The sequence below is a fragment of the Leuciscus leuciscus genome, assembly GCF_965113295.1.
Source record: "Leuciscus leuciscus genome assembly, chromosome: 15".
NCBI classification, from domain to species: Eukaryota; Metazoa; Chordata; class Actinopteri; order Cypriniformes; family Leuciscidae; genus Leuciscus; species Leuciscus leuciscus.
Window position 1 is genome coordinate 21,239,698 of NC_138739.1, and position 27,663 is coordinate 21,267,360.

General features: G+C 35.6%; 2 protein-coding genes across 3 annotated transcripts; both read left to right on the top strand.

Moving 5' to 3' along the window:
- The first annotated feature begins 74 nt into the window (after positions 1 to 74).
- On the top strand, positions 75 to 26,658 carry LOC309475647 (SLAM family member 9-like). The gene is made up of 5 exons (XM_082138546.1): positions 75 to 178; positions 486 to 824; positions 996 to 1,280; positions 26,007 to 26,150; positions 26,377 to 26,658. The coding sequence occupies exons 1-5, from the start codon at positions 106 to 108 to the stop codon at positions 26,427 to 26,429; spliced, it is 894 nt and encodes a 297-aa protein (XP_081994672.1). The 5' UTR covers positions 75 to 105; the 3' UTR covers positions 26,430 to 26,658.
- On the top strand, positions 14,107 to 19,728 carry LOC309475630 (uncharacterized protein). 2 transcript variants are annotated; one of them, XM_082138502.1, is made up of 7 exons: positions 14,107 to 14,705; positions 16,017 to 16,094; positions 16,824 to 17,165; positions 17,342 to 17,640; positions 18,637 to 18,748; positions 18,866 to 18,933; positions 19,150 to 19,728. In XM_082138502.1, exons 1-7 carry the CDS (start codon positions 14,660 to 14,662, stop codon positions 19,201 to 19,203), a joined length of 999 nt encoding a protein of 332 aa, XP_081994628.1. In that variant the 5' UTR covers positions 14,107 to 14,659; the 3' UTR covers positions 19,204 to 19,728. The 2 variants fall into 2 exon arrangements, with proteins under 2 accessions (XP_081994628.1, XP_081994627.1); XM_082138501.1 differs by having other exon boundaries at positions 14,112 to 14,705; positions 17,342 to 17,632; positions 18,626 to 18,748.
- Positions 26,659 to 27,663: the final 1,005 nt, after the last annotated feature.

Consider the following 27,663-nt stretch of genomic DNA (forward strand, 5'->3'; position numbering starts at 1 on the left):
AAAAGAAAAAAAACCCTGTTTCTCTGGTTAATATTATTTATGTTGTTGTTGTTTTTTGTTGTTTTTTTGTCAGTTTCATTCAACTTTTAAACCTTAAATGATTTAATGCTGACACAGCAGCATATTCCCTTGCCGAATCTCTACTTGAAACAAATCTCAAACCCACCAGCTGTCAACGGTAACTGTGAATTAAGCGATCGTTGCATATCTATTTGTTCTCTGTGTCAGAAATAGCGAAAGTGCTCAGGGCGCGTCAGGAATAGAACTAGACATCAGTTTACTGGCAGGGATTTGTCGTGTCGTGCAATCAGTGAAAAAAAAAAAAAAAAAAAAAAAAAAAAATCACTCAGGCCTATTTTAAAGGGCATTGGCTTTTGTGTTAGGATTAAGAAATTATAATGGAGTTTAATTTTCTTTCTTCAAATAAACAAAAGATATCTGAGGTGATAATCTGTGACTATGTTGTGCTGACTGTTTTGTTCCAGGTGTGTCTGGTGTTTATACAGATGAAACTGAGATGATATCAGTGATGGAGGGAGATACTGCCACTTTACACACTGATGTTACTGAAATACAGAGAGATGAACAGATACTGTGGACATTTAGACTTCAAAATTCAGAGATTCGTATCGCTGAAATCTATAAACAGATCATCTCTATATATGATAGTGGTAATAATGAGAGATTCAGAGGCAGCTTACAGATAGATGAGAAGACAGGATCTCTGACCATCACAAACATCAACACATTACACTCTGGACTTTATAAACTACAGATCATCAATGAAGGGGTCAAATACTGGAGTTTCAGTATTGCTGTCTATGGTGAGTAAACTGAATAAGTGAAATGGTTTTGTAACAAATGTAACTCTGACCATCTGTGTGTGAACTTTTATTTATTATTGATCTATGATGATTGAAGATCTTTACACACATCAATATCAGTAATTGCTTGTTCCTGAATGTTTTTCTTCATGTTTTTTTTTTTTTTTTAAGGAATGCTGACAGTTCCTGTCATTATCAGAGACTCTTCATCATCATCATCCTCATCATCAAATTGTTCACTGGTGTGTTCAGTGTTGAATGTGAGTGATGTGACTCTCTCCTGGTACAAAGGAATCAGTGTATTGTCCAGCATCAGTGTGTCTGATCTCAGCATCAGTCTCTCTCTACCTCTGGAGATTCAGTGTCTGGATGATTCCTACAGCTGTGTGCTCAACAATCCCATCAGCAACCAGACCACACATCTGGATATCAGTCGACTCTGCCAACCATGTGAAGGTATGTCAGTATTAGAGGGTTTTCACACTGGACACATTCATTGTCCATAATTTTGGATTTAAATTTAGAGTCCATAATTGGACTTGTTAATAATGTAATGCTGGTTTATCTCTCAAATTTTTTATAGATGTGTGTTCTCACACACAGTTGAGCATTTTACATGCATGTGCTGTTTAATCCATTTGAGAGGGTTTTTGAAGGTTATGTTCTTACCTATAAATTATATAAATTAATTTGAATATAATTTTCGTTTTGTAGAAAGGCTGATACAGCGAGTGAGTATTGATAGATGGTTGAGTGTGTTTATCAGATGAGAATTTGCTCTTTTGATTTATAAAGTAAGCATTTTTAAAGCACATAATGTATAGCATCCCAGCTAACAAAGTTCCCACAACTTCTCTTTCACTAAATAATAAGGTTATGTGAATGTTAAGATAAAACATTATTTAAATAACATTTATAGAATGTTCGTATAACATTATTAATATTTGATATATTCCGAGAGAACGTTTTGAGAATATTTTCGAAGCATCCATTTTGTACTCGATCAATGTTAATGTTGACCTTCATATATTACAATTAACATTCAGAGATTATAACATTGTGAGTAACAAACGGTTAGGAGAATGCTGTACTAACATTATGTAAACTTTTAAATATCGTTCTAATCACTGCAAGAAAACATGGATATTTTAACATTTCAGAAACATTGTAAATCACTGTTTCCACAATATTTGTTGACCATAAATTTGTTGGGAAATAGTGTATATTTCATTTGGAGGAGAACATTGAGCAAGATTTGGAATAATACATTTTTGCATTACATAAAATAATTTTTATCCTGTTAATTACAAATAATGTAGAGATTATTTGATTATCAAAATAACTCTCAGTTGCATTCACTAAGATATGTTTCCCATCAGATCTGCTGTTTTCATATTTGTTGAGACTCTTACAGTAGATTAATGACTGTGTGTGTTTTATCATTGTAGAATCTCACCAAACTCCAGTTCTCCTTGTATCGCTGTTGTTGCTGTTGTTGCTGGTCGTCACAGTTTTAGTCGTGTTGTTCTTCTGTCGCCGCAGGAAATACACACAAGCAAAACAAGACGGCAAGTATTACACACAACAGAAAAAATTATATTTTATTGCAAAAGTAGCTCTAAGAAATGCCAACAAAGCCTGTAACCACCATTTCAGTAGGCTATAATATATATATATATATATGTTTTTTTTTAATTATCATTAAACAGCTCAGTCTAATGAAGAAGTTGAATATACTAATGAGACATTCATTAAACACAGATCTCCGGATACGGTAAGATACGATTGTTATTCTCTGCACTAAATCTCTTATGAAAGCTTGCTGAGCTAGTACAGTTTATTTGTTTGTCTACTTGTTTTTATTTTTCATATACATGATGTTGTATAATTAAACACTCACACATCATACACAATTTAATTTCACAATTTAAAAATCTGTATTTAATGGTTCATAATGTGCTTGCTTGTTTTCTTTTGTGAATTGAGTAATGAAATCATTAAAGTGCATTTCATTACAGGAGGCTGATGGACGGGATTGGACGGTGTATTCAGAAGTTGTTTTGAGATGCTGATCATTCAGACTGTATTATCATACAGATCCGTTTATTACAGCACAGATCATGTTGAGGTTTATGTCAGTATGTAACAAAGCTCAAAACCTCAAAGTTAAAGCACAAATGCACTGATTGTTGCTGTTTGCTACAGATGACTGAATTTTTAGCATTTCATTTTTAAGCAATTTCTAAAAGAATTTAATCTTTATTGAGAAAGACCACATGTCTGTAGAACACACAACCGATAAAAGGGTATGCCATTTATTCCAGGGATTTTCAGGGATTCATACTCATGTAAAATAAGATTAAATGTGTTCAGTCCTGTCTGTGTGTTAATGGCTCCCTCTGCTGACTGTTTGAGAGACTTACAGGAATCAATATGTTATAATGGGTTTGGCCCTTTAGCTTGGTGAAGTTAGCCTTGCTAGTATATAACCATAACTACACTGTCTGTGGGACAAAAAGCATCTTTCATAAGTTTTAAATGACGGCCTTTGACTAAATAATTTCACAACTTCTGTTCTAAAGACAAGGTCATTAATTAATTTATTTCTGCCTAACAGTATTCACAAAATATCAGATGATAATCTCAGATTTATTTGATTATTGATGTCATTTAGCTATTTGGTGTAAACTGTGTAGGGATTTACACATTAAACAATTTAATGAAACTGGCAAGCAAGAAGTTTGAACTAGTGAAGTGAACTCTTCAATCCAGGTATAGCTAATGTGATATTTCTGAATGTGACGTTTTTAATCATATGAAGTTTTTTATTTTTCTGAAGAAAGGTGTCGTAATGTAAAACAGTAAATAGTGCACTGTTTAATTAAAAAATTTTGCAACTGCTGTCAGTATTATTTATGTTTGTATAATGTGGTCATTTATGGACACCAGATCAATGTGAGTTTTAACTCAAGTGTTGTTAGCAGATTTGTTCTTTAATACTTGATATTTTAGGCTGTAGGAGTGGCAATTGTCTATTTTATGAAGAAACTTTATTAAATATTCTCTCTCTGAACTGATTATATTTGTCTCTTTATGCCAAAGTAAACCTCAGATGTAGATGTTGACCAGGTGAACACGGTGAAATTAAATACATAAAAACTGATTCATGGAAACTTGATATTCTGTTGAATAGCCTACTGCCAAATGTTTCCATATATTGTAATCATTATGGATCACAACTTGTAATAATTGCTTCAATGATGTCCATTGTTTTAGAACTGTTCGTTTCTGAAATATGGACAATACTTGGACACAGTCACCTCTGATAACAGATCACTCACTCACTAACAGATCACGAAACATAAATTTTCTGTAAAACTGATTTGATATGTTGTGAAAAGTGCTTTACAAATAAATGTGGACTTTTTTTATTTGTAAGTGAGAAATGGAGAAGAACATTAGAAAAAATCAGATATATACTGCAGTGTTCGAATGGTGGATTTTTTCTTGCCTTGTTAAATGTATGTGTCATCTTTTATGTCAGTTTCGGAAATTGAATCAGTAAATTCAATTAGAATATCAAGACATGATTGTTACCAATCAAATGAAATCATGAACAAAACTCAAGCTTCCACTGCAGAGGTACAGAAGCTGCATCTGAAATGGAATTAGATGTTTGTTTAATGAGGATTAAAGGTATGAATTTACACTGGAACAATTGCGTCAATAATGTTATGAGATTGTTTAAATATAAAATTTTGAACATAAAAATATGAAGTGATGATGACTTATTTTTTCGGTTTTTGGAGTTTTTCGGTTCCTTGCCACTGTTGCCTTTGGCTTGCTCAGTTGGGGATATTTTGGGGATATTTAATTTAATTTTATCAATCAATAAATTCCTCTTGAAACAAACTTTGTTGTATTATTTTAATTTAATACTGTGAAGCTGCTTTGATACAATCTGTATTGTGAAAAGCGCTATACAATTAAACTTGACTTGACTTATTTAATGGGGACGGTTACCGAGAGTCTCAGCAGGACAAAAAAAAAAAAAAAAAGCAGCTCAGAAAAATAGAAAGTAAGCTTTCACTAAGGAATCATAAGCCATTGTAAATATGTCAAGTGTGACCCAGTATCAGTGTTGAATGTGTTTAATCATTGTGCTAATGGCTCCTGATGACTGTCTGAGGAATCCATGTGTTCAAGGGTTTGACTGGTTATAATGTTTAAATCAGTCCTGACAATGATATGAATTTATATTCACTACAATACTGAATGCTATTCCAAGAAGGACATGTGAAAGTGACACATTTATTCATGTTAATTTATAATTTTTCTTAAGAATAATGTTTATTTCATTGTATGTGAGTATAATGACAATAAAGGCTTTCTATTCTATTCTATTCTATTCTAGTCTATTCTGCAGGTTGGACATGTCCCCACCACCTTTTGAAACATCTCGCGGCACGGATGTTAAGTTTTTAAATAACTAATTTTCTCCAGCAGAGGTCAGTGTCACAACAGTAATGACCATCAGGCTTCAAATGTCTTTGGACGTTCTTCAGACTTGCTCTCTGAGCTCAATATAGGGGAGAGCAGGGCACAACCTAACACAGTTTTGACTTTCTCAGTTGGGTTTCTCTTATGCTTTCTCAATACACTTAGGTTCAGTGTATTTTTAACACATTTAAAGGGATAGTTCACCCAAAAATGAAAATTCTGTCATCATTTACTCACCCTCAAGTTGTTTCAAACCTGTATGAATTTCTTTTTTCTGCTAAACACAAAAGAAGATATTTTGAAAAATGTCTGTAACCAAACAGTTGATGGACCCCATTGACTTCCATAGTATTTTTATGGAAGGTCTATGGAAGTCAATGGGGTCCATCAACTCTCTGGGCCTCGAGTCTTTTCACGTAGTGTAATAGCGCAGCGGGGCTGTGTTGCATGTCACACGCATCACACACATGACAAGCGTCGGCCAATAGTGAGCCTACGTGTGACGTGCAACACAGACGCACTACGCTAAAACACTACGTGAAAAGACTCGAGGCCCAGAGAGAAGGAAATTAATAGTGGAATAAAGTCGTTATTTTTGTAGTTTTTTTGCGCACAAAAAGTATTCTCGTCGCTTGATAAACTTAAGATTGAGCCACTGTAGTCACTTGGACTATATTAACGATCTCTTTAATAACTTTTCTGGGCCAGCAAGTTTCATTCACTTAGAAGTCAATGGAGGAGTGAGACAGCTCTCAGATTTCAGTGTTCCGAAGATGAACGAAGGTCTTACGGGGTTGGAACAACATGAGGGCGAGTAATTACTGACATAATTTTCATTTTTGGGTGAACTAACCCTTTAAAGACCTGTAGGGGGCAGTCTAATGCAGTTCAACTTTGCTTAAAAAGCAGCAAAGAAGATCCTGTTATGAAGCATTTGATTGTACTACTGATAGCTGAACTCAAACATTGATATTTAATTCTCAGGCCCTGTTTCCAACTGGTATTAAGATGTGTTTCAGTTGATCGGCTCACAAGTAGATGAAGGAGACAGATTTCCATTTACACCTGGTCTAACCACTTCTGTCCAGATTTATTTGAGGGGAGGAATTTTCAGCAATGAACACCTCAAGAAGCTTTATGACAAGTTTTACGACAGTGATATCAAATGCTCATTGATGCTGTGTTTCAGGTAAGGTGCGTTTGAATGAGAAATGACTTCAAAGAATGGATCTCACAATACTATTGTAAAATAAATAAAATAGAATACAATTATTGTGTTTACACTGTCTGTCTGGTAAATTTGTCTTATAGATTATAAGTTTGTGTGTGTGTGTGTGTGAGTGTGATTCTTGATTCAAATGAATGTAGTTTATTGAAATGATTGTGTTTACATAAAATATTAACAAAATATTTAACAAAATAAATAATGGCAAGTACTGTAAAAATATATAACTAAGTATGCAATGAATAAAATATAACAATTCTGTTTTGGGACTTGGCTAGATAAGGCTCAGGTCTCTTTGTTTTGGTTTACTTAAGGCTGAGAATCGGTACCAAGAATAAAACGTATTCTGTCTCAGGACAGGTCTAGTTGTGGTTTATTAAATGGATGAGGGTCTGGTTAAAAGCTGGTGTTGATATGCTTTATTAATGGCTGAGAATCGGCACCACTATTAAAACCAGTTCTGGCCCAGTTCAGGCCCTGTAATGGTTATTAAATGGTTGAGACTTGGGCTAGTGTTAGCCCATGTGTGGTCCATGTCTTCATTCTTTGGGCATGTGGGCTGAGGGAAAAGGGGTTCTGTGGAACAGCTGGGCCAGATAAAATTTGCTATGTGGGCACTTCCTAGCACGTGATAAAAAAAATGTAGTTGCTTTTCTATGAGATTTTACCAGCTGTTTGTATTGGAGAGAGGGTGAGTACTGTAGGTGTGACGCCTACTTTCTATATTTTGTATACTGAAAAGAGTTTGTTTTGACTCAATAAATTATATGAGTGCAAACACAACATCCCCTTTGTCATTGTGAATAAAATAATCAAACGAGTCACAGATATTTTCCCATACCTTCACTTTTATGTTATCTTCACTTTGGTCCACTTAGTCAGCTTTATAAAAAGAGATCGTTCGAGCCTCGTCCTTCCCTCACTGATTTGTTTAAATTTGTTTAATTTAAATATGGTTTTCCCCTGGCTAAGGACTGTGAAACTTCCCTTTATGCATCTCTCTGACATTAACACAAAAAGGACTTTGTTCTCTTATGGATGATGTTCATATGAGCTGAAATTTTATATGCCCCGCAGTTCTGAAAAACACCCTTCCCCCCAGACCATCTGCACTGTGTACACAGACGACAGGTGGACCAGGTGTTGTGATGCATTCTATTTTATTAACAAAAAAGGGAAGAGGAAAAAGAGGTGGGTTGTGCCAATGGAGTGCTAACAAAATGATAACCGAGTCATTCTCAAAACTTGGTGTTGTGTCCCTGTAAAATCTCATGAAAAATATTTCAAATATTCAAATAAAACCCCAAAGGCATTCTATAATCTGTTATTAAAAATGGTTTGACTATTTATTTTTCATCTTTTTTTTCTCCAGTATTTGTATTTACTTAGGAGTACAGACTTTTTTTTAATATATATATATTGGGAAAACATCAACCAAATTCAGTGCTAATGGAAAAGAGGAGTCTGGGTTGGGAAGATCATCTCTTCAGTGGGGCGCAGTAAATGGCTGCGTCCGAAATCACATATTTCCTATAGTAGGCGAAAAACAGTATGTGGCAAAAGAAGAATGTCCGAAATCACAGTAATCATTAAAGAGAATGCAAAAAGTACTTGGATGACCCACTTCTTCTGGTGAGATTCTGGAGTGTGTATACAATGGACCCTTTAGGATCCCTTGAGGCGACGGGAGATAATTTATGAATGGCTGTGACAAAACTGAGTCTGACTGGTGTCACTTTTTGAGTCTGTTTGTTCATGCTTAGAGTTTATTTTTGGTCCGTTCTGTTCATGTCTGTGTTTCTAGATTATTTTTCAGTTCATGTTTCCCAGTGTTCATCCATTATCTCGTATATGTCAGCTGTGTCTCATCTCTTTGATTGCCCCTGTGTATTTCAGCTCAGTGTTTGGTTCAGTCTGGTGTCTGTTATTGTTGCGTTTAACCGGTTGTTCTGTTCACATTTTGGAATTTAAGAGAAACCTGAGTATTTGGGTTAGTTTGATTTTGTTTTCAATAAACACAGCTGTATTTGGATCCAGTTTCATCCTTCCTCGAAACCGACAGTGACAGTAAGTCACATGATAATGACAACATGGCGAATGTGGTGCGTCCACTCCTACTTTATATAACATACCTTTTTTTTTAGTGCTCACAAATAAATTATTCAATCTACTCAAGAGAGTATGCGATTTTGGACGCAGCCACTTGTGAATGTTCAGGAAAAGCCTCTCTCTGGTGGTGTTCACAAGGCTCTGATAACTCTCCAACCACACCCTTTCACATATTACACTTCTACATTTGCATTTCATATAGTTTTCAGTCACGTGACTGGTGCGGAGACCCGGAGGCCAAAAGATCCCTAAAACTGTAGCACAGGCCTGTCAATTTTACACCGTCGTTTACACAGAGGAGCCCAGAGTATAAACACAATGTGCCAAATGCCATTTTCTTTATAATGGTTTTCTATGGAGAAACATTTAACGAGAATGTGTTGCATTTATATTCTGGTTCTAGTATAAATATAGTATACATACTGAATTTGGTCTTTTAATATCACTGTCTTAGTACTACATACAAACCTGGTAAAAATCACTGTTGGACAATTACAAAAAAAAACAAAAAAAACCCTACAAATATCTATTTTTTTGGAGAATGACCCAGTTATGTGATTAGATCATGTTAATTTTTTATTTGTTTGTTTTTGGTAGACATGATATGATCTGACCCAAGTTGTTCAAATGTTTTCACAGGATGTGGTGTATAAACAAGTGAAAGGGGCGATGCAGACATTCACACAACCCACAGACATGGGTTTTCCATCCTCACAGTAAAGCAATGCTAATTCACATTCAAATAGAATCAACTATCACATCACTTAGATGTCTTTATTTTTTTAAATAATATATAACACTAAATATCTAGAAGTTTTATTACTTATAGGCCTACAATAATCAAGCGTCTTGCATGCCTTGTAGACTGCTTCTACAAACATATTTGATAGAATGGGTCGCTTTCAGGAGCTCAGTGAATTCAAGCGTGGTACCATGATAGGTTGCCACCTGTGCAATAAGTCCATTCGTAAAATTTTCTCACTACTAAATATTCCACAGTCAACTGTCAGTTGTATTATAACAAAGTGGAAGCAATTGGAAACAACAGCAACTCAGCCACAGAATGGTAGGCCACATAACATCACAGACCAGGGTCAGCGCATGTTGAGGCACACAGTGCGGAGAAGTCAATAGTAACAGATCTCCAATCTTTGTGTGGCCTTCAGATTAGCTGAACAACAGTGCATAGATAGCTTCATGGGTTTCCATGGCCGAGTAGCTGCATCTAAGCCTTACACCACCAAGTGCAATGCAAAGAGTGATGCAGTGGTGGAAAGCATGCTGACACTGGACTCTAGAGCAGTGGAGACGTGTTCTCTGGAGTGGTCGAATCACGCTTCTCTGTCTGGCAATCCGATGGACGAGTCTGGGTTTGGCAGTTGCCAGGAGAACAGTACTTGCCTGACTACATTGTGCCAAGTGTAAAGTTTGGTGGAGGGGGGATTATGGTGTGGGGTTGTTTTTCAGGGGTTTGGCCCCTTAGTTCCAGTGAAAGTAAAGGCCATTGCACACTGAGTCCGAAATTCGCATCCGAAATTTTCGCACGTTAAAAAAAATATTCGACCTCACGTTATGTCAATCACGCTTGCACACTGTCTACGAAACTTTCGTCCGTAATAAAAAAATTCGGATAGGGTTCGATTTTCTGCGTTTTTCGCATCCACAGCCAGTATTTTGAGAGGTTTTTTAACAATTCAGAGCCACCGTACAAGCGAACGACAAAATCCACAATGGATTGAGCAGCCAATTCGATTACTAATCATGTATTATTTAGGTATAAAATATAACTTGTATACAGCTGTTCTGTCTGCCCAGCGCTTCCGCCGGCCGTCTGCGTGTGTGTGTGTGTGTGTGTGTGTGCCCATACCTTAGACATACTGCCAGTCTCCGTTCAGGATCGATTGGTTCACGGAAATTGGTGGTGGTCTTTTTAATATGTGGCTCCAGTATTGCTAGCAAAGCATCAAACTGTTCCACTGACATTCTGAGGTAAATTTTGAATCGCTCGGGATAATTTCGCAACTCCTTGATAAGGAGGTGAAACTCTCCTTCCTCTCGGCGCAATCTCAGTATTGGGTGGACCCAATATTTCCTCTTTCTTTTTCTCTTTTTAAGAAGAAAGAGGGCAACAAAATCATCCTCACTGCTTGGCGAATCCATTTTGTGTTTTTTGCGTTTTTTTCCGCAAAGGTTTAATAAATACGCATCGGACTCGGTGTGCAAGGTTTCTGTGCGTGACGAATTTTAAGGCTGACGAACACGAAAAAACGCATACGAAAATTTCGGAGTCAGTGTGCAATGGCCTTAACTCTTAATGCTTCAGCATTCCAAGACATTTTGGACAATTTCATGCTCGTAACCTTGGGATGGCCCCTTCCTGTTCCAACATGACTGCGCACCAGTGTACAAAGCAAGGTCCATAAAGACATGGATGAGCGAGTTTGGTGTGGAGGAGCTTGACTGGCCTGTACCGAGTCCAGACCTCAACCTGATAGAACACCTTTGTGATGAATTAGAGTGGAGACTGTGAGCCAGGCCTTCTCGTCCAACATCAGTGCCTGACCTCACAAATGCGCTTCTAGAAGAATGGTCAAAAATTCCCATAAACACACTCCTAAACCTTGTGGAAAGCCTTCCCAGAAGAGTTGAAGCTGTTATAGCTCCAAAGGGTGGGCCAACTCCACATTAAACCCTATGGATTAAGAATGGGATGTCATTAAAGTTCATGTGCATGTAAAGGCTTACATCCCAAAACTTTTGTCATTAAAGTGTATGTTTACAGAAAAAAATATGAATATACAGAAATAGCAAGAAAGGCTCCTAGCTATATCTTACATCACTGTTGATGCTATATTAAAGTTGGCATAAAAATCAAAATTGACATTTGAACAATCAAAATTGCTTTTTTTTTATGGAATTGACCATTTGGGAGCAGTCAAGTTTTGTCAAGGCAGTTGCGCGCGCATTGTGGAGGCAGAAAAGCATTGGTAACAAGTGGAGGAGAACGGGCGAGATCCATGGAATAAGAGAAAATGTGTCTTTTTGTGCCTTTGGATGGCAGATTAATTTTTAGCCAGCATGTTTTTTTCGGCTAAGAGACTTCAGTTTAGGTAGAAGGATGATGGGCACATGTAAGGATATCCTGCCCCATTCCTTTGCCCTTAAGTTGAGAGTGGCATGGGTCAGTGGTTGTGGGCAGAGGGTGATTGTCTCTAAAGAAATCTCTCTTGCTCCGCCTTGATACCATAAATTATCTTATTCCTGGGTTGAGAAACAAGCCTGTATCTTGTTCCTGGGTTTGATGTCGGGTGAATGGAGTATGTAGGGCATTTATCTTCCCCTATATCATTTACCTTTGATGACCCCAAGCCATGGAACAAGGAAGGGAGGAAGGGAGGGAACTTCTCAGGTTACGGATGTAACCATGGTTCCCAAAGAAGAGGAATGAGACACTGCGTCTCGATGTCATGCCTCGGGCCTACCTCCTCGTCTCCTTCAGATAAAAACACTGATGACGTACATCATGCCAACCTTAAAACTACATGACATGCAGGAAACATGTTATTCCAGACCATGAGAGTATTGTCTTGTTTTATCAGATGAGAACGTGTTAGAAGACTGATATGGCTGAGAGATGATCTGTGTCTTATGAAGCTTTTATTAATGAGTGTGTCAGCAGATTTAGGCCTGTATGCAATAAACCCACAGGGTTATAATGCTAGAGCTGAGGGAAACAGCCAACACATGGATGATTCAGGAGTTTAGACACAGCAAATTTTACTGTAAATAATTGTGTATTTGTAGTGATGTGGACAAAATTGTATCTGTTTATACCAGCATGGAGCCAGTTACAGGTATTAAGATGCTTTTCTCTTAATTCAGCAATAATGTATTAATCATTGCTGTAGTGTTGAATTAGAACTGTGTGAGTAATATTAATTTAATTAAGCATAATTTTTAATGTTTAACTTACAAATAATAAGCAACTATACTATTAATTCTTCAATTAATTTTTGTAGATTAAATGATTTCTACAATAATCTCTTGCTAGATTTTATAACTAAGTTATAACTAAGTTTTGTAATAAGATCTTTCACATGGCTGCGACACAAAAAAGCATGTTTTACATAGGCAAAACCGCAAGTACCTACATGCACATGCACATGCAAAGCGCTAAATGTCGGTGCTGAGCTCATATATGCAAAGTATGTGGCCCATTTGGAAAGTTGGACGTTTTTTTTATTTCATTGTGTTTGCTGTTGCATTTGTCCAATTCTGAGCAGAACCTCAGTTTTGTTTTTGTTGTTGTTGGTTTTTTGTTTTGTAAAGAAGAAAGATGTTCTTCATGCACCTTGACATACTTTCCATTTGGGTTTCTGAGTCAAAGCGAGATGTACTGTGGTCTATGCAGGCTATTGGCTGAAGGCTATTATTGTGGTAGGTGTGCTGTAAGCGTTACGTGTGTGTGGGTGCGTTGCTGGGTTTAGTTGAAGGGCGGCTTGTCCATAAACTTAAACAGAGTAAACAGCCTTATACAGCAATCTAATGTTGTGAGGTAAAATACAGCACTTTACCGCCTGGAGCCAAATCAGTTTTGCAGGTCAAGATGATCAACCTTGACGCAGAACTAACTGAAACTGTGTAATCGTCCCCTTGGAATTATAAGGTTCTATCTGACATTTTTGTCAAAATTTAGTTATTCACATATTCTTATTCTGTGACCACTTCTTTACATTATGTGATGTTGTTTTTTAAGTTGTGTACATTTTGGAACTTTTTATTTAGAAAATAAAAAGGTTCTTTCTACACAATCGAATGGAATGCAAAAACTTTAAAGCTCAATATCTCAAAACTGCTCAGAACGCAGATAGAACCTTATAATTCCAAGGGGACGTAATGTCTTCAAAAATTACTGGTATTAGTTAAATTAACCTAACCGGTACACTTTTTTTAAAAAAGCTTTAAAAAAGTTACAGTATCTTCTTCTATCTCTGTACGGCCCAGGAGGAACATTAGACACCTCCTGAGGTCTCATGAATGTATTTAAACCAGATGTCATGATTATAGCAAAGAGAAGTAAAGCTACAACTCTTCGACAACTGCCACCTCCTCAAGTGTGAAAACAATGCCTTGAAAGTGTGAAGCGAGAACAATTGTGTAAAAGTAAATGTGTTTAATTGCATTTTGTGGTTGTCGGCTTCAAGGTACTTTCACAGGTGGTCTTTTATGTAGCCTACACACACACACACACACACACACACACAATAATTATCTGTCTCACTCTCACTCTATCTCTAAATGGCCACACAAAAAATATTCTGTTTACATTCTACATAATTCTGTTCTTTACTTTTTTTGATATTTACCTTGATGTACATATGAAACTCTTTGATATTTAATCTTAACGCGTTTACATGCGCACCTGTAAACTCCGACAGATAATGTTAAAAACGCTCCATCGAACGTTTCAAACGGCGTAAGAAAAACGTGTTCGAATTTACATGATGTTTCAGAACGCTGCTTTCCGCAGAAACACTGGACGTAGGACTCTAAAAAAGTACATGAGAAAGCAAATGTTGATTTTGTATAAGCAAGTGTGTTTATGGGCAAAACGCATTAAATGATCAAAATAATAAAAGCGAAGGCAGAACAGCCTTTCTGTGGTATTTAGCCTAATTATTTTTCGGACTGAAACTAATTACTTCTAGGCAAAAGCATATGGCACATATTCAAAGGGTAAAATTACTCAGTAAATGTATCCAAATTCAGTCGAATAGTTTAATGTGTTTTATTATTTGGTGTATAACACCGGCTTCCTGAAGAGGAGGAGATTCATTCATCAAACGGTCAGTTGAACTATAAGCCCACAATCATATGAGAATGGCTTCGCGTCAGAGAGACAGCGCCTTTTGATGTAGATTTTCTGCGTGGTTTTCAGACCTAGATTGTTTTCAGACATGATGTGTTTCATGCTTCCAGACTGCTTGGGCTATTAGCGAATATGATGGTTCATCAATTTGTCTGTTTTTGTCTATGGCTTTTGTGTGGTAAGTTATATTTGTACGGCTTCAATTCTTGTAGTAGCCTACTTATACCGTGCAAACAGCTTTGGGACACTGTGTTGTGTAGCTTCTTTGTTAAAATAATGCAGTGTGAATTAAAAGTGCCTCAACTTCACTGAATTATGATTTGAAAGAAGAATTTGACGAAGAATTTTGATGTTAAAGGGCCAGTTCACAAAAAACCGGCTTTAATGACACAATGGAATCTTACTTCCATATATTATCAAGTGTAATTTACAATATTTTGAAATAATAATAATAATAATAGTATATATATATATATATATATATACATATACATATATATATATATATATATATATATATATATATATATATATAGAGAGAGAGAGAGAGAGAGAGAGAGAGAGAGAGAGAGAGAGAGAGAGAGAGAGAGAGAACTTGGGATATCTGATCACTTTAAAAGTGGTTTTACCCAAAAATGGAAATTTTAATCATTTGCTTTATGACCTGTGTGTGGAACACAAAAGAAGGTAGGCTATATTGTAATTTCCTGCTTTTTTACATTCAGCAAAAGTGATTAATACAACACCAAAGAGAATAAATATTTAACAACGAGAGTGTAATCATGACAGAATATACGTGTTCGGGTCAACAATGCCTGATTTCTAATGTAACATCAAATGTGACCCTGGACCACAAAACCAGTCTTATGGGTATTTTTTTAATTTTTATTTTTTTATTGAGATTTATACATCATCTGAAAGCTGAATACATAGCCTAATATTTCCATTGATGTATGGTTTGTTAGGATAGGACAATATTTGGCCGAGATACAACTATTTGAAAATCTGGAATCTGAGGGTAGGCCTACAGAAAAATCAAAATATTGAGAAAATCGCCTTTAAAGTTGTCAATTTCTATTGGCGATAGTGCTGCATCCATTCACAAAAATAAATGTTTTATATATTTAAGGTGGGAAATTTACAAAATATCTTCATGGAACATGATATTTACTTAATATCCTAATGATTTTTGGCATAAAAGAAAAATCTATAATTTTGACCCATGTTTTGTTGGCTATTGCCACAAATGTACCCGTGCAACATAAGACTGGTTTTGTGATCCAGGGTCACAAATGGTTCATATTTTAGTTGAACTGATAAAATATTTATATTGAATAAATAAAAGTTGCTTTGAATATAAACGTTTGTCAACTGCATAAATGTAAATGTTTAAACAAACATTTCAAGTTAATTAAAAAAAACCTGTTTCTCTGGTTAATATTATTATTATTATAATTTTTTTTTTATTCAACTTTTAAACCTTTTGCAGATTTAATGCGGACACAACAGCATCTTCCCTTGCCGAATCTCTACTTGAAACAAATCTCAAACACACCAGCTGTCAACAGTAACTGTAAACTGATTTAGGGAAGTAAGGGGAAATTCCGTAATCATTTATTCACCCTCGTGTTGTTCACGTAGGCTAATGATGTTCTTCAGCGAACACAAAAATAAGTTATTCTGAAGAACGTTGGGATCTAAAAAAAAAAAAATAAAAAAAAAAATTTACTTTCACAGAAAGTCCGAATAACTTTGTTTTTGCTTCACTGATGAAAGTCAATCATACAGGTTTGGAACGACATGAGATAAATAAATGATGACATAATTTTAGATTTTTGGGGTGAACTGTCGCTTTAAGTGATCTTATTTCAGTCTGGTGCTACTCGTTGTTAGACCAGTAATTTCAGAATGAAGTTTGCTCTACCTTTCGTGTTGTTTTACCGTACAAATTCTTACACGGTGTCTACACGCAACAGCTATAAAGGCTGTCTACACTTCATGCAACAAAGCGATTGTTGCATATCTATTTGTTCTCTGTGTCAGAAATAGCGAAAGTGCTCAGAGTGCTTCAGAAATAGACCTAGACAACAGTTTACTGGCAGGGATTTGTCGTGTCGTGCATCCAGTGTAAAAAAAAAAAAAAAAAAATTCACTCGGGCCTATTTTAAAGGACATTGGCTTTTGTCTGTGTTAGGATTAAGAAATTATAATCGAGTTTAATTTTCTGTCTTCAAATAAACAAAAGATATCTGAGGTGATAATCTGTGACTATGTTGTGCTGACTGTTTTGTTCCAGGTGTGTCTGGTGTTTATACAGATGAAACTGAGATGACATCAGTGATGGAGGGAGATACTGTCACTTTACACACTGATGTTACTGAAATACAGAAAGATGAACAGACACTGTGGACATTTAGACTTCAAAATTCAGACATTCGTATCGCTGAAATCTATAAACAGATCATCTCTATATATGATAGTGAAGAGAATAATGAGAGATTCAGAGACAGATTAAAGATAGATGAGAAGACAGGATCTCTGACCATCACAAACATCAACACATTACACTCTGGACTTTATAAACTACAGGTCATCAGTAGAGCCGTCAAACACAAGAGTTTCAATATTGCTGTCTATGGTGAGTAAACTGAATAAGTTAAATGGTTTTAATTTTAAATCAAATGTAACTCTGACCATCTGTGTGTAGGCTACACTTTTATTTATTATTGATCTATGATGATTGAAGATCTTTACACACATCAATATCAGTAATTGCTTGTTCCTGAAAGATGTTTTTCTTCATGTTTTTTTAAGGAATGCTGACAGTTCCTGTCATTATCAGAGACTGTTCATCATCATCATCATCCTCATCAAATTGTTCACTGGTGTGTTCAGCTGTGAATGTGAGTGATGTGACTCTCTCCTGGTACAAAGGAATCAGTGTATTGTCCAGCATCAGTGTGTCTGATCTCAGCATCAGTCTCTCTCTACCTCTGGAGGTGGAATATCAGGATAACAACACTTACAGCTGTGTGATCTACAATCCCATCAGAAACCAGACCACACATCTGGATAACATCACGCAACTCTGTCAACCATGTGAAGGTACGTCAGTATTAGGGGATTTTCACACTGGACACATTCATTTAAATTTAGAGTCCATAATTGGACTTGTTAATAATGTCATGCTGGTTTATCTCTCAAATGTTTTATAGATGTGTGTTCTCACACACATATGAGCATTTTACATGCATGTGCTGTTTAGTCCATTTGAGAGGGTTTCCCAGAACATCCTTTGAAGGTTATGTTCTTATCTATAAATTATATAAATTCATCTGAATATAATTTTCGTTTTGTAGAAAGCCTGATACAGCGAGTGAGTGTTGATAGATGGTTGAGTGTGTTTATCAGATGAGAATTTGCTCATTTGATTTATAAAGTAAGCATTTTTAAAGCACATAATGTATAGCATCCCAGCTAACAAAGTTCCCACAACTTCTCTTTCACTAAAATTTTGTTACGGTTATGTGAATGTTAAGATAAAACATTATTTAAATAACATTTATATAATGTTCGTATAACATTTTTAAAATTTGATATATGTCGAGAGAACTTCCTGAGAATATTTTCGAAGCATCCATTTTGTACTCGATCAATGTTAATGTTGACCTTCTTAGAATATTACAAAATAAACATTCAAAGATTATAATATTGTGAGTAACAAACGGTTAGGAGAATGCTGTACTAACATTATGTAACCTTTTAAATATCGTTCTAATCACTGCAAGAAAACATGGATATTTTAACATTTCAGAAACATTGTAAATCATTGTTTCCACAATGTGTGTTGACCATACATTTGTTAGCTGGGAACATTTGATTTGGAGGAGAACATTGAGCAACATTTGGAATAATCATTTTTTTCATTACAGAAAATAATTTTTATCCTGTTAATTACAAATAATGTAGAGATTAATTGATTATCAAAATAACTCTTAGTTGCATTCACTAAGATATGTTTCCCATCAGATCTGCTGTTTTCATCTTTGTTGAGACTCTTACAGTAGATTAATAACTGTGTGTGTTTTATCATTGTAGAATCTCACCAGAATCTCACAGTTCTCCTTGTATCGCTGTTGTTGCTGTTGCTGCTGATCGTCACAGTTTTAGTCGTGTTGTTCTTCTGTCGACGCAGGAAATACACACAAGCAAAACAAGACGGCAAGTATTACACACAACACAAACATTTATATTTTATTGAAAAAGTATTTCACAGAAATGCCAACAAAGCCTGTAAGCACTATTTCAGTAGGCTATAATAAATGTTTTTGGAAACAGCTCAGTCTAATGAAGAAGAGGTTGAATATACTGATGCAACATTCATTAAACACAGATCTCCGGATACAGTAAGATATTCTCTGCACTAAATCTCTTATGAAAGCTTGCTAAGCTAGTACAGTTTATTTGTTTGTCTACTTGTTTTTACATGCATGATGTTGTATAATTAAACACTCACACATAATTTACAATTTTTAAATAATCTATATAACTGTTCATAATGTGCTTGCTTGTTTTCTTTTGTGAATTGAGTAATGAAATCATTAAAGTGCATTTCATTACAGGAGGCTGATGGACGGGATCAGACGGTGTATTCAGAAGTCGCTTTGAGAAGATGATCATTCAGACTGTATTATTATACAGATCCGTTTATTACTGGACAGATCATGTTGAGGTTTATGTCAGTATGTAGCAAAGCTCAAAACCTCAAAGTTAAAGTTAAATGCACTGACTAGCTCTGTTTGCTACAGATGACTGAATTTCAGCATTTCATTTTTAAACATTTTCTAAAATAATTTATTCTTTATTAAGACCACATGTCTGTAGAACACAACCGATAAAAGGATGTCATTTATTTCAGGGATTTTCAGGGACTAAATATAAAATGAGGCTAAATGTGTTCAGTGCTGTGTGTGTGTGTGTGTGTGTGTGTGTGTGTGTGTGTGTGTGTGTGTGTGTTAGTGGCTCCCTCTGCCGAAATCTACAGGAATTAATGTTGTAAAACGTTTGGCTGGTTAGCATTGTTCAGTTAGCTTCTGCTCGTGTAACCATAACTGTCTGTGGGACAAAAAGCATAATTTCAAAAAGACAGCCTTTGACTGAATAATTTTAAAACACCTGCTCTACTAAAGACAATATTCTAATTATTTTTTTTATGTATTGCTGCCTACCAGTGTTTGTAAATTATCAGTTCAAGATGATAATCTCAGATACTTTAGATTATTGATCTCATTTAGCTATGTGGTGTAAATAGTGAATTTACACATTTAACATTGTAATGTATTGTAATCGGCAAATAAGAAGTTTCTGAATGCCTCAATCCAAGAACAATGTGATATTATTTTTGAATGTGACACATTTACTCATATGAAGTTTTTATTTTTCTGAAGAAAGGTGTCGTAATGTAAATCACAGTAAATAGTGCACTATTTAAAAAAAAAAAAAAAATATATATATATATATATATATATATATATATATATATATATATATATATATATATATATATATATATATTTTTTTTTTTTTTTTATTTTTTTTTTGCGATGGCTGTCTTCTTTAGTATTATTTATGTCTGTATAATGTGGTCATTTATGGACACCAGATGAAGCTCTTGAGAAAATGTTAAACGCCAGTAACATCTGAATAAATATCTCCACTTTAGGAGTCATTTTAATGTGACAAACCCTGTTCAGGTGAATTAATGTGACTGATGATTTGAGTTTTAGCTTTATTCAGATTGTTTGAGTGTATAATTTTAGTAATGCACTGAAGATGATGGCTGCCTTGTTACCTTTTTTGCATCGATCAGGTTTATTCTTGTGTACTTGACTTTTTAAACTGTAAAAGTGGCTTGTCTATTTACTGAACAAACATTATTAAACATTCTCTCTGCACTGATTATGTTTGTCTCTTTATGCCAAAGTAAACCCAGATATAGAGGTTGAGGTGAACACAGTGTCTTCTTCAGTGAAGTGCATGTAAGCCGATTCATGGAAACTTCATTGTTTCCAGTATAAGATTGGATTCTGTTGTTTCTCGAATAACTTGACAGTGTGGTTGAAGCTTTAGGTTTCACAGGATGTGGATTTTATTTGAAAGTGAGAAATAGGAAAGAGTAAGAAAAATTCAGATAATTGACAAGCACATGTGAAAAGTTTAACATCCCAGCAATATCACATATCAACAAAAAAATACATTATATATTAAAAATACATTATATACTACAGTCTTTTTGTGTCAGTCATCATTCTGGTTGATTTGTCTAACCTTATTAAATAAAACCTTATCAAAACAAGTGAGATTTCACTCAGAAACCATGCCATAAATATGTCAAAGTAGACCCAGTGAATTCAGTATTGAATGTGTTTAACCATTGTGCTAATGGCTCCTGCTGACTGTTTGAGGAATCCATGTGTTAATGGGTTTGACTGGTTATAATGGTCAAATCAGTCCTGTCATTGATATGAATTTATATTCACTACCTACTGAATGCTTCAATCCAAGACGGATATATGAATGTGACACGTTGATTCATGTTATTTTTCTGAATAAGGATGTTATTATGTAAACTACAGTAGACTAAATCTACCAGTGAACTAACATGAGGAAATTATAAAAATGTCTGTTTTTCAAATTGTAAGAGTTTTAATGAAGTTTTTGCTAAATCTGAATCTCTTGAAGAAGCGCTCTACTAATTATATGAAGTAATAAATATGCAGTACTGTTATGTTTTGAAAAAAAGCTACTCTTGTAATTTTTTATGTGTCTTCTGACAACTAATTTAATTAATATTCACATTAGCAGCTCTGTGTTCTTTTGTACTTTTTTTCATATAGCCTATAAGGGGTGTTTATTTATTTGACAGGAAATAAACTCTTATTCTGAAACATTCTCTGAGTACTGATTACATTGTTGTGATTTTCCCATCTTACATTGGAGGGAAGAGTAATAAAGAGCTGAAAATTAATCAATGAATATGATTTCCACCAGCAGAGGTCAGTATCACAACAGTTTCATTACTGTTGTGACACTGACCTCTGCTGGTGGAAACTAATTAGTGGATGTGACAAGTTCTCAATAGATTTCAACAAGGCTTCGACAAGAGCTAATCAAATTCATTGATTAATTTTTCAACAGTTTTTTGGACGTCCAGACTTGCTCTCTGAGCTCAGTGTATGTGTGTTATTCTGTTGTGTAGATGTGAAGTTAAGCACGACTGTGTGAGTGTAAAATGTGTGGTTTGTTTTCTCAACCACATATAACCACTGTGGTAGATTTTTCTCTATTTCGTACCTGACCTAAGTCTACCTGTGTCTCGTCTACAAACGACGTCCCCTAACGTCTACAGTCGACGTTTAGTCTTTCTGGGTCTCGTCTACAATCGATGCCTCTGAACGTCTACAGTCGACGTTTAGTCTCTCTGGGTCTCGGCTACAATCGTATCCCCTAACGTCTACAGTCGATGTTTAGTCTCTCTGGGTCTCGGCTACAATCGTATCCCCTAACGTCTACAGTCGACGTTTAGTCTTTCTGGGTCTCGTCTACAATCGATGCCTCTGAACGTCTACAGTCGACGTTTAGTCTCTCTGGGTCTCGTCTACAATCGTATCCCCTAACGTCTACAGTCGATGTTTAGTCTCTCTGGGTCTCGGCTACAATCGACGTCCCCTAACGTCTACAGTCGACGTTTAGTCTATCTGGGTCTCGTCTACAATCGTATCCCCTAACGTCTACAGTCGATGTTTAGTCTCTCTGGGTCTCGGCTACAATCGACGTCCCCTAACGTCTACAGTCGACGTTTAGTCTCTCTGGGTCTCGTCTACAATCGTATCCCCTAACGTCTACAGTCGATGTTTAGTCTCTCTGGGTCTCGGCTACAATCGACGTCCCCTAACGTCTACAGTCGACGTTTAGTCTATCTGGGTCTCGTCTACAATCGACGTCTCCTGGGTCTCGTCTACAATCGACGTCCCCTAACGTCTACAGTCGACGTTTAGTCTCTCTGGGTCTCGGCTACAATTGATGTCCCTTAACGTCTACAGTCGACGTTTAGACTATCTGGGTCTTGTCTACAATCGACGTCTCCTGGGTCTCGTCTACAATCGACGTCTCCTGGGTCTCGTCTACAATCGACGTCCCCTAACGTCTACAGTCGACGTTTAGTCTCTCTGGGTCTCGTCTACAATCGACGTCTCCTGGGTCTCGTCTACAATCGACGTCCCCTAACGTCTACAGTCGACGTTTAGTCTCTCTGGGTCTCGGCTACAATTGATGTCCCTTAACGTCTACAGTCGACGTTTAGACTATCTGGGTCTTGTCTACAATCGACGTCTCCTGGGTCTCGTCTACAATCGACGTCTCCTGGGTCTCGTCTACAATCGACGTCCCCTAACGTCTACAGTCGACGTTTAGTCTCTCTGGGTCTCGTCTACAATCGACGTCTCCTGGGTCTCGTCTACAATCGACGTCCCCTAATGTCTACAGTCGACGTTTAGTCTCTCTGGGTCTCCGCTACAATTGATGTCCCTTAACGTCTACAGTCGACGTTTAGTCTATCTGGGTCTTGTCTACAATCGATGTCCCCTATCTCTCACTTGTTCCCCTAACTAACTTGCTGCGCAGCAATAATAACCAGACAGACTTCAGCAAATGTCCTCTAAATGCTTTAATCACAGCCGGGAGAGTACTAGAGCTATTCTCAGAGAATCTCCCAAGAAGAAGCACGGCCATAGGATCTCAGACAAATTTCAGAGAGAATCCCACCAGCAAACAAGAATACAACAGGTTTTATAGGATAAAGACAGACACAACAAATAAAACCATCGTGACTAACTCATGACTTAACTCACATCACCTTCTATCAATATGATTGGTTCAATTGGTAAAGCAAGCCCCCACCTCTTTACCCTCTGTCACTGGCATAAGCAAAAATATCATTGTAAAGGGTTAAGAGTTAAGTTGATTACTCAATATATCATGACATAATACAGACAGTATATTTTTGATTTTGCCATCGTCAGCACTTCAGAATTTTCCATAACACAACAGGCAAAGAATAGAGCGTTTTATTTGGTTCAAAGTGTTAGAATGTTAGGCCTAAAAGGGAAGTAAGGTTAGATGTTAGAATTATGATTAGTTTGATATACAGTTTACTATGTTATTCATTAAAAAATCCATCACACCTCATAATGAGAACATCAGCGTGTGAAAGATCTGCTCTGTCGTAACAGAGTTTTCTGTTGAAGTTGAGTAAAGTCAGAATGATTTCCTGATCTGTGTGTTCTGTTCCTGTTCGGCCTGTGCCGTGAGTAAATAGAAATCACTTCTAGTTTGTACACTGTTTATTAGTATATGTGGAATGTTTACTGACAGATTTTGTTCACTGGAGTCCAGATGTTCACTGGTGTATTCTCTTTATTACAGAAATGCTACAGGATTCATATTTCATTATAACAGCTGCTGCTTCTCATTTCTGCATGTGACAGGACATTAAAATTATACTCTTATATGCAAACATTGTTTTAAAATTAAGAGCCAAGATTGAATTTTTAACTATTTTAATAATTTTGAAATAAAACAATATGCTAATTATATCATCTAAAATATGTGTGAAATGCCAGAAAGTAGCATCTGATGTCAAGTTTTTAGATTGGAAATCTTGTCAGAAAACAGAGATCATCTCAGATCTGACACCAGTCACTCCTCATTCAACACTGATTTCACCAAAACCATCATGCAGTTTAACAAGGTGTTTAGGTTGTAAGATGAATGAATTAACATTAAAATGTAAAATGCATTTGATTACCTGAAATGCAGGTAATTTGTTGCCTATAGATGAATCTACTATAATTGTACTAAAACTGTGTCATAGACCAACCCAATAAACCTTTGATTTCTATTTAACTATTTAATTGAATATTATTTAATGTTCAGCCAATCAGTATTTCAATCACTTATTCAAATCGTTTAAAAAGACATTCATCATTGTGATGAAACATTTTTTCATGAGATACACCGTGGGAGTTACTGAGATATTAAGAGGAAGTTGAAGAATACATTGAACTTAGTCAGCAAAGCCCAGATAGAGAACAAATCCAGTTGGCTTTTGATTTAGCAATCTATACTTAAGAAATATAACTTTTTCATCAGGAAGTTGCTCTTCTGCGTCTGAAGAGACTCTCGGCTGGACGTTTGTTTCTGTCACGATGTCTTCTCATCTGTGTGTTCTGATCCTGTTTGTTCTGAGTGGTGAGAAACTCTTAACACTTTTAATCAGAAAATGTAGAGCATTTATTTAAATGCAATTTCACAAGAGAAAAAAAAAAAAAAAGTTTTACCTTTTAGAAGTACATGATTAAACAGGAAATCAGATTATATAAAGTCTCTGTCTGATAATTATATATTTTTTATATCTTGTTTAGGTGTGTTTGGAGTTGAGACAGATGAAATGAAGTCAGTATCAGTGAAGGAAGGAAATTCTGTCACTCTAAACTCTGATATTAAAATACAGAGAGATGATCAGATACTGTGGACGTTTGGAGATGAAGAGACTCGTATTGCTCAAATCCGCAGACAGAACATCTATATGGATGACACTGATATGATATTTGAGAAAAGACTCCAGATGGACAATCAAACTGGATCTCTAACCATCAGAAACATCAGAACTGAACACACTGGACTTTATAAAATGCGAATCCTCAACACCAGAGGAACTTCATTCAATAGATTCAGTGTTACTGTCTATAGTGAGTAAAGTGAATAATATTGAACTTTTTCTCTGAAGTATGTGTTTAATATTCGGCAGAGAAAGTAAAATATGATGATCAATATTATTTATTGGTTATAGAGAACTACAAAATAAATTATGTTATTTTATGTTGTATATTAATTGTTTAATTAAAAAATAATTGTATTATTTTAATGTGATAGTGTTTTAGAAAGTGAGAATATGAAATGCATCAGGAAACTCGCCTCCTTGTGTTACTATTGGGTTTTTCTGGTAGAAACATTCACCAAACTTTACAAAACAATATAACTTTGAAAATAACATTATCATCCAATTATATTTTTTAGTATCTTGTTGAAATTATTGTGCCACATCTGTGTATTTTTTTTCATATATCTTTTATTTATTATAGATGAAGAATCTGCAGTTATTAAAAATCTTCAGATACTTAATCAATAATAAATATATATTAAAAAACATACACACACACACACACACACACACATATATATATATATATATATATCTATATAGAGAGAGAGAGAGAGAGAGAGAGAGAGGCCTATTCTGTCACATGTGTAGGTACGGCAGCAGCAACATTTTCAACATATTTTCTTTATAATTGTACAGTTCATATTGTGTCTAAAGTCTGACTGAAAGGATTGACCATTTTCTCTTTCTTTATTACAGAAACGACACAGACAACAGCTCAGTTTAAACCCATTACAACAGTAGTTTGTGTGCTGATGCTGCCGCTGCTTCTGCTTCTTCTGTTCATTTCTGCGTGTGTGTTTTACTGTTGCTGCAAGAAATGCAACCGAGAAAAAACAGAGGGCAAGTATCACTATATTACTAACTAACAAGACAACAACCCTCTTTAATGCAAATTGGTTTTACAACTAAGAGCCTAAATTACATTATTAACATTTTTAATAGTTTTAACATGAAAACTTTGTGTATATTGGTAATATAATCTAAAATATATGATATCAATGTGAAATGTCAGAAAGCAGCACCCGATGTTAAAAACAGTGAAAATCTATGTGTGTTTGTGTTTTAGATCAGGAAAGCATGTCAGAATACACAGAGGTCATCTACCATCTTCAGATCTGACACCAGTCACTGATCATCACTCCTCATTCAACACACCAAAACCATCAGTTTAACAAGGTCTTTAGGTTGCAAGATTTATACATTAACATAAAAGTGTAAGATGCATTTGATTTGATATAATGGAATGTGCTCAACTTGTAATTTAGGAACATTTGATGAATCTGTCTACTAAAATATGAATTGAACTAAAACAGACAATTAAATCAATAAACATTTGATCCTATTCAAATTGTTTGAAAGAAATTCATCATTATATTGTGTGTGTGATCCAGCACATGTTTTATTTAGTCAGCTCTTGTGTTATTTAGGTCAGTAAATAACACAATTCATCACCCTGATAATAATCACAAATAGTCAAGTCAAGTCAAGTCAAGTATATTTGTATAGCGCTTTTCACAACACAGATCGTATCAAAGCAGCTTCACAGTATTAAATTAAAATAATACAACAAGGTTTGTTTCTAGTGGGAAAAAAAACATCCACGTTTGGTAGGCTAATACTGATCAATAGTATTATTGATTGATTAAATTAAATTAAATATCCCCAACTGAGCAAGCCAAAGGCAACAGTGGCAAGGAACCAAAAAACTCCATCAAGCTCCATCAATAGCCTACTGCTTGCTCCATTTCTGTAATTCAACGAATGGATGAGTCTCTTCCCACGTTGCTCTATACAGTTTTCTTCGTCAACAGCCGCTTGCACCCCCTGCTGGTGAGGGCGACTAACAGCTATGGAGATCATCAATTGGCAATCTACTGATATTCCTGCCGTTCCCGGATGTCAAATGTTGAATTTTCTGTCGAATTTGAACTACTGAATTTGTGGAAGCGAATTTGTAAAGCAAAATAAAATTGACTGAAAATTGCCGGTCGAATATAGGTTGTATTTTTTAACAGAATGAACATTTTGGAAGTGAAATATGAAAGGTGAATATGGATTATTGAATTTTTAATAATGAAAACGTGTGTGAAATATTTTGAATTGAAATATTCACAGCTTAAAGGTTTAGTTCACTTTGAAATAAATTTTGGTATGTTTTAGCTTACCTCAAGGGCATCCAAGATGTAGGTGTCTTTTTTTCCGCAGTAGTTTCAATTTTTATATTTTTAGGTCAAACCGTTCTTGTCTGTCAGTCATATAATGCAGGTCTATGGGCACCACCTCAAAGAGCATGCACAGAGTCCAAATTAAAACAATTCCCCGTCGTCCAAATTAAACAATTCCCCATCGTAAG

Bases quoted from the DNA above. Each gene is read 5' to 3' on its own strand.
- LOC309475647 (XM_082138546.1), top strand. From the start codon at position 106: ATGCTGACACAGCAGCATATTCCCTTGCCGAATCTCTACTTGAAACAA. The intron at 179-485 runs GTAACTGTGAAT...GTTTTGTTCCAG, and splicing joins AAACCCACCAGCTGTCAACG to GTGTGTCTGGTGTTTATACA. The intron at 1,281-26,006 runs GTATGTCAGTAT...TCTTTATTACAG, and splicing joins ACTCTGCCAACCATGTGAAG to AAACGACACAGACAACAGCT.
- LOC309475630 (XM_082138501.1), top strand. From the start codon at position 14,660: ATGATGGTTCATCAATTTGTCTGTTTTTGTCTATGGCTTTTGTGTG. The intron at 17,166-17,341 runs GTGAGTAAACTG...TGTTTTTTTAAG, and splicing joins TTTCAATATTGCTGTCTATG to GAATGCTGACAGTTCCTGTC. The intron at 18,934-19,149 runs GTAAGATATTCT...ATTTCATTACAG, and splicing joins AACACAGATCTCCGGATACA to GAGGCTGATGGACGGGATCA.